The sequence below is a fragment of the Carassius gibelio genome, chromosome B23 (assembly GCF_023724105.1).
Source record: "Carassius gibelio isolate Cgi1373 ecotype wild population from Czech Republic chromosome B23, carGib1.2-hapl.c, whole genome shotgun sequence".
NCBI lineage: Eukaryota > Metazoa > Chordata > Actinopteri > Cypriniformes > Cyprinidae > Carassius > Carassius gibelio.
In genome coordinates this window covers 29,114,349-29,121,848 of record NC_068418.1, presented here as the reverse complement: position 1 = coordinate 29,121,848, position 7,500 = coordinate 29,114,349, and the positions used below count along the sequence as shown (strand labels likewise).

Here is a 7,500-nt window from a genome sequence, read left to right as displayed (position 1 = left end):
GAAATCTTGGGTTTACATTTGATTCGTTACTCAACTTTGAGAAACAAATTAGCACAGTGGTAAAGGGCAGCTTCTTCCATTTGAGATCAATTGCTAAACTGAAACAGTTTTTGCCTCACAAAAATCTGGAGACAGTAATCCATGCTTCCATAACATCACGCCTGGATTACTGTAATTCCCTTCACTGTGGCCTGCCTCAAACACCGATTTCTCATCTACAAATTTTCCAAAATGCTGCAGCGAGGCTCCTTACTGGAACAAAAAAGAGGGATCACATTTTTACATTGTAAACTTTAAGTCTTTATCTGGTCTTGCACCAAAATATATGAGTGAACTTCTGATTCCTTACTCTCCTCAAAGAGTTATCAGCTTCTCTTAACTGTCCCACGTTGTCGCTGTAAAACAAAGGGTGGTCGGGCTTTTTCAGCTCCTAAACTTTGGAATAGTTTGCCTGTAAATATGACACTTGCTCCTTCACTTTAAGTGTGTTCTCAAATCTTATTTGTTTTCTCTGGAATTTGATTAATGTCTGTTTAATGTTTTGATGTCAGTTTGCTCTGATTATATGCATATATAATGAACGTTTCCAATTATGCTTTTATGCTATATTGTGTTTTGTTGTACAGCACTTTGGCGTAACTCTGTTGCTTTTAAATGTGCTATAGAAATTGACTTGTCTTTGAGTTGACTTGCAGTTTAAGCTCCAGATACTTAAACATCAAACTTTTAATGCATCCTCCACTTGGCTTGTATTTAGGTTTTAATTAAAGCTCTTTTACAACTTCATAAATTGCTAAATCATTTTATTATGACTTTTTTCATTAAATTATCCCAAAATGATATCTAAATTAAAAAAACGGTCAAGTCATGTTTTCACTTTTTACATTTTAATTATATTTGTAAATATTTGATTATATTTTAATATAGCGATGACTTAAAACTTCCCATAATGTTATGATGTTGATGTTATGAATCACAAAATTGTTTGCAGCAGTAGTTGCTTTGGATAAAAGCGTCTGCTAAATAAATAAAATAAATAAATGTACAGTATGTTATAAAAATATATTACATTTATTTAAACATATTTTACTTAATAATAAAAAAAAAATTTAAATGCAAAATTCAGAATTTTCTCTTTTTACATTGAAATGTAATCATTTTCCATTTAGCAAATAATTAAATGACTTTTTATGATCAATCATATTTTTTATTACATGATTATATACTTATAAAACTGTCTTATAACTCCACAAAATTACTGAAATACTAAATCATAATTTTTTTCATGAAATTATTTGCAGCAATAATAATTGGATAAAAGCATCTGCTAAATAGATTGTAAAATTAAATTGAAAATTAAAAGTAAATTGTAAATTAATTTGTTTTGGTTTTAGCTTTTATAATTTTTATAATTTTATAATATAAGCTTTTTTTTTAGCTTTTATAATTTTAAATAAAATGTAATTTTTAAAACATGATTTTATTATACTAAAAACTATTCCTAATGATGTCCCAAAAAACATCAAATTATTAAAATGATGGGTAAAAAAGGTTTCATTTTGTGTCTAATTTTTGCTGTGTTAAAACTAGCGCTGTTAAACGATTAATCGCAATTAATCGCATCCAAAATAAAAGTTTTTGTTTACAATTTATATGTGTGTGTGTATTGTGTGTGTGCGTGTATTGTGTGTGTGCGTGTATATATATATACATACACACACACCCATGCATGTGTAAATTTTATAAAAAAACATATTACATTTTTATATTAATTATATTTAGATATAATTTAAATTATTTGAACTTAAATATACACATGTAAATATTTCAGAATATATACTGTATTTGTGTGTCTTTATTTATTATTTATACATAATAAATATACACACCACACACACACATATTATGCAACCAAAAACTTTCATTTTGGATGCGATTAATCGCTATTAATCGTTTAACAGCGATAGAAAAACTACTCTCCTGCTCTCAGCTAAATGGGCCTTAGTATACTTATAATTATTCTTATCTATATGTAAGCCGTTTGTAGGTTGATAGTTTCCTAGCCGGACTTCTTAAATAGTGTAACTGCACATTCAAAACACTGAGATGCTCAGCAGCCTGAGACAGTAACACTGACTCAACCAATGGTGTGAGTCTGGGGGCGGGACTGTCTGTCAGTCCGACCAATGGCTGTGTTGTGGGTGGGATCTGACCAGACCCTTGTCCATGTTTGCTCGTGCAGGTATCTGCTCCCGTGTTCTCACCTGACGCACGCTGAGAGACTGCGGCTGCGAGAGAGAGACTGTTACTCCATCACTGCATCTGCGCTGCTGTCGCTCACACCCTCCTTCTTCATTCCCAAACCCTGCTCTTCTCCACCGCAGACACCCAAACCCGACTACATCCTCTGGTCAAAGGTCACAGAGGGACTGCTGAGGGGCAACATGGGTAATGGTCTTCATTAGTCTCATATAAACTTTAATTAGAGAGGAAGTCATTCCAAACCTGTAACACTGTTCTTTTTCAGAACACAAATTAAGATAATTTTGATTCATTCTGAGAGCTCTCTGACCCTCCCATAGACAGAAATGCATTTACCACGATCAACGTCCAGAAAGGTAGCAAGGAGATCGTTAAAATAATCCATGTGACATCAGAGGTTTAGCCGTAATTTCACAAAGCTACGAGATTACTTTTTGTATGCAAAGAAAACGAGAGTAACGACTTTATTAAACAATTTGTCTCCTCCACGTTACCCTGGTGGCATTTTGGAGCATGTCCACTTAAACTCAAACAACGTGTGCTGTTCTATGTCAGCAGCACCGTACACTGATACGTTGTTTGCGTTGTTTATGCTTTGATATGAACAAAAACAACGCATCTGGATACATACGTTGCAATGGGAATTTAGGGCGGCAAATTGCAAATCTCACTATAGGGTGACACAGAGGACACAAATTGCTGTTATTTTTGTTTTCTTTGCGCACAAAAAGTATTCTCCTAACTTCGTAAAATTACAGTTGAGCCACTGAAAGTCGTGACATTTTTTGAAAGTTGATGTCACACGGATATATTTTATCTTTGCTACGCTTCTGAGCCTTGATCTTGTTAGGATCCTTGCAGTCTATGGAAGGGTCAGAGAGCTCACGGAGTTCATTAAAAATATCTTAATTTCTGTTCCGAAGATGAACGAAAATCGTACAGTTTGGAGTGACTTACGGGTGAGTAATTAATGACAGAATTTCCTTTTTTCGGGTAAACTAACCACTTATCTTCAAATTTAATTTGTCACTAATTCAGTCCTAAATCTCTTCTCTGCCTCTTCAGGAATGGAGGATCTGTTCTCAGGTGGAGATACCGTCGGATGCTCCCGAATAAATGCTTCCGAGCCGCTTATGCACAAGAACTATCTTCAGTATCTGTATGATGCGCGCAGATCCGTCTGTACGACGGTCCAAGCGTGCGACGTGTGGTCGGCTCCGTACGATGGTCTCAATCCGTCCCCGGACGAGTATCAGGACGAAGATGAGGACGAGCGTCTTCCTCACTCTACTCCACCTCCTCAAACGCCGACTCCTCATCCGCCTTCGGAAACCAGCTCCACCGGCGACCGCGAGCGAGTCGGGACGCTACTCGAGCTGGAATGGGACGATACGTACGACGCCGCGCCTGACAGGGAACCGACGCCCGACGTCCCGGACGAGCCCCCGAAACACATTCAGGAAATGCGTAAAAATGCCATAATGCTGATTAAAGGATCTTATATAGAGGAGTCGGAATTTCAGGACGACGTGTTGGTTTATAATCTGATCGCGCAAAAAGATGCTTGCGACGACCGGCGGATGTTCGTCAAAAACGGCTTGAATAAAGCAACCCACAATCACTACATAAACAACAATCTGATGCACACTAATCGCACACCAAACCAAAACCACGCGGAACATCCAGAATCCGATCCGATTGTGAACGGACGTGGTTTTGAGGAGCAGACACTGGAATTAGAGGGCGATGTTGCGCACCTGGACCACAACTGCAATGAGAGCAAAACGTCCGAAGCCGCGGGAGACGACTTCATCTCTCAGTGTCTGGAGCTGATTCGGGATCTGGGCGGAGAGGAAGACTCTGTCGTGGAGGATGAAGAGCAGCTCCAGCGGCTGCAGGATCTCCTGCATGGGGACGAGGAAGAGGAGCTGGACTTCAACTGCTTCTGTGAGGAGTGTGAGGGTGAAGACGATGCAGATGAAGACCCGAATAAAGCCGAGAGCAGGAAACATGGGATCTCGTTTACAGGTCAGTCGTGAGGTTTTATGTGGTTTGGAATGATTGATGAGTCAGAATATGAAAGAGTTTATTGAACCTTTAGGCAAGAGTGTGCATATGTCTTCTATTTTTGGTACCTTATTTGATCCATCAGGGTTTTATGGCTCATAAGGTTTATAATAAGAATATAGAGGAAAGAACTGTTTGATTTTATTCAATTTGGTGCAGATGCTGATATTTTTATGATGGAATTCTGTTGCTTGTGATGTAAATCAATGAGATCTTTCTAAAAGTAGAGCAGATATTTATATAAAATGAACTATATATGTCAGTAAGATGAGATGTAAATTATCCTCACATATAATGCAGTGATTAAGAGCTGAAGAAATCAAGGCTCCTCAGAAGATGTGAGATGTTCTGGAGGCTTGTGAAGATCATTCCTCCGCTGAGGAACAGTGAAAGTAAAGCTCCTCAGAAGATCCTGAGGATCAGATCTGAGACTCTAGAACATGATTGATGGAGAATCAAGTAAAGCTGAGCTGCTTCAGTCCAGGAAGAGTTCATCTGGAGATATAACTGACCTTATTCTGACCTTTACTTGATCACAATCAGGAAAGATTTGAGCTCAAGCTCGAGCTAAAACAGTTACACTAAAAGAGCTTTTACTGGTTAAAACACTCTAAACTCTCAATCAGAGACAGAAGACACGAGGAGATCGAGTGAGAAACAGCAATGTTTTAAAAATGTTGATCATTCAAAGGACTTAGAAACTTGGTAATCAGATTTGATACAGTAGTTTAACACCTTTAAAGATGGTGAAAATTTAGTTTTGAGACATTCTTGAGTTGCACACTTTAAGATTACAGTCCTGTGAAGAGTCTGAGGTATTTTGATTGCGTTTAGAGGTGCTGTATTTCAGATCTGATTCAGTAATCGGTTTATCTGGTTAATGTTTTCCAAGCTCAGATGCTCTTTTGAGTCTAGAGAACAGTTCAGTTGGGCTTTAACAGAGATTACATTAATGATATGGAAGCAGCAAGGACTCACTTTCAGAAATGAAGCACTGTTGAGTTGCAGTAAATACTCAGAGCCAAATTTGGGTGGAATCAGAGCGTGTGTGGTTCCTCAGGGCCGTTCATCAGCGTCCTGCTGTCCCGTCTGGAGAACATGCTGGAGAACTCCATTGAAGTCAACCTGCTGCTTACGGGGATTTTAGCGCAGCTGGCCACATATCCACAACCTCTGCTGCGAGGATTCATCCTGAACACCAGACCTGCGTCTCAGACCGGCACACGCTCACTCTATCAGGTAAACTCTGTTTATAAAATATTATCATAAACAGTGCTGGGGAAAGTTACTTTTAAAAGTAATGAATACAGTATCGCTTTACTCCATAACAAAAGTAACTAATTGTGTTACTTTGTTGCTTTTTATTGAAAGTAATGCTTTATGTTACTTCTGCGTTACTTTTTGTTACCTGTGCCGGGCTTGTTTATTTGTTTTTTTTTTAAATAACAAATAACAAAAGTTATATTTTTACATATTACATTTACAAAATTAAATTTAATGGTAAAAATCATTCAGCATTCAGTTTACTCATGAGTCTAGATTTAGTTTTTAAAAATGTATATTGAAAGTTTAAAGTTGAAGTATTAAAACTACTAATACTTAAACTGAAACAAAAATAATTTAAAGCTATATAGAAAAAAAATTAGAAAAAAAAGACAAAAGCACATATAATCACTAAAACACTCAATATAAAAATAAAGAAAAAGGCCAGTTCAAAGTATCTATAAATACTATAATAGTATTTAAACCTTATGTTTAAACAGTTTAAATTATAATCAGCACCTAACTTCTTGTTTTCCTAAAAGCACATTTAATGCAACACAGTGTGCAACAACTTCAATAATCAATACTCAATTAATATTCATAAGAAGTCTACATTTAAATGACTGTTTTATATTTGCCATTTTAATTCTATTTTTACATTTTTGCCTTAAATATACGTTTTTATGAATGTGTGTGTGATTCATAAATATGTCTATAAAGTTTCTATCAAGCTTCAGATTTGACTTTAGTTTAGTTATTTTTAGTTATTTGTTATTAGTTATTTGCAAGGTTTTTTTTTTTCATTTAAAAATATAAGATGATGTGGTGCTCTATATCTGAACTTGATCTTGTGTGTTCGTCTCAGGTTCTGCTGTCGGTGGCTTGTCAGATTGAACAATATGCAGCGTCCAATCCAGATTTCCCTGAGCTGGTCTGTGAAGCCGCTCAGTTCCTGCTGCTCAAAGATCAGGCTTTAAAAGAGCAAGGTGTGCATCGTCCTGTCCCGATTGTTTGATTGTCTTTCTTTTTTATCAAGCTGAAACCATCTTCTTTATCCTCCTGTCAGAGAGAGAAGTCCACCTGCAAGAAAACGCCGGCTGGTTCCTGAATGGCCACGTCTCGGGTCGTCCACACACACCTCTTCCTCCCTGTCCCAAAATCCCGCCGCACCTGCGGAACAGAGTGTTCACTACGTTTCTGTTCGCTGAGTTCCTGAAGGAGTTGGCGGCCATCGCACAAGAGCACTCCATATTACCTGAGCGAACTGCGGAGGAGTAACACACCTCACACTCACGAAACGTGAGTTTCCCGTTCAGATCACAGCTATAATCAAATGCAGACATCTCTGGACATTTTCTCATTAATTTCTTATGGACGGTCAGTGATTTCAAGCAGCCAATGTGTGTGAACTTTTGTGTTGGGTCAGATTGACCCACGCTTACATTTTTAAAGTGCTCGAAATGGTGGTTAAAACTGTTTATTTCTTTTTGAAATTTGGTGAATATTTTTCATTTAAGGGTTATAAATGTGCAAGCAAGGTTTCAACACACAGATGTGTTTTAGAAAAGCTGTACAAAAATCTTTACAGCTTTTGTGTTGGGTCAAAACTGACCCACACTCTATTTTACAAACTGTAAAAAAAAATACCAAAATACCAGTTAAACTACTTATTTCTTCTTGAAATTTGGTGGATATTTTTCATTTAGCATCATGCACATGCATGCAAAGTTTAGGTACACAGATGTGTTTTGGAAAGGCTGTGCATAAAAATTGTTACTACTTTGTGTTGGGTCAAACTGACCCAAGCTCAAATTTTCAAACTGCTTGAAATACTGGTTAAAATACTTATTTCTTTTTGACATTTGGTGGATATTTTTCAGTTAGCACCATGTATGTGCATGCAAAATT

The 7,500-nt window shown here is 37.0% G+C and overlaps 1 protein-coding gene across 3 annotated transcripts in view; it reads left to right on the top strand.

Annotated features, from left to right (window-relative positions):
- The window catches only part of LOC128011104 (FHF complex subunit HOOK interacting protein 1A-like), a 17,247-nt gene extending 9,759 nt beyond the window's left edge, over positions 1-7,488 (top strand). For all 3 annotated transcript variants that reach the window (XM_052593192.1, XM_052593194.1, XM_052593193.1), the window contains 5 exons: positions 2,243-2,448; positions 3,328-4,290; positions 5,390-5,568; positions 6,458-6,578; positions 6,659-7,488. In XM_052593192.1, the coding sequence (XP_052449152.1) occupies positions 2,243-2,448; positions 3,328-4,290; positions 5,390-5,568; positions 6,458-6,578; positions 6,659-6,870 (1,681 nt within the window). In that variant the 3' untranslated portion in view covers positions 6,871-7,488. The remainder of the gene's footprint in view (positions 1-2,242; positions 2,449-3,327; positions 4,291-5,389; positions 5,569-6,457; positions 6,579-6,658) is intronic.
- The last annotated feature ends 12 nt before the right edge of the window (positions 7,489-7,500 follow it).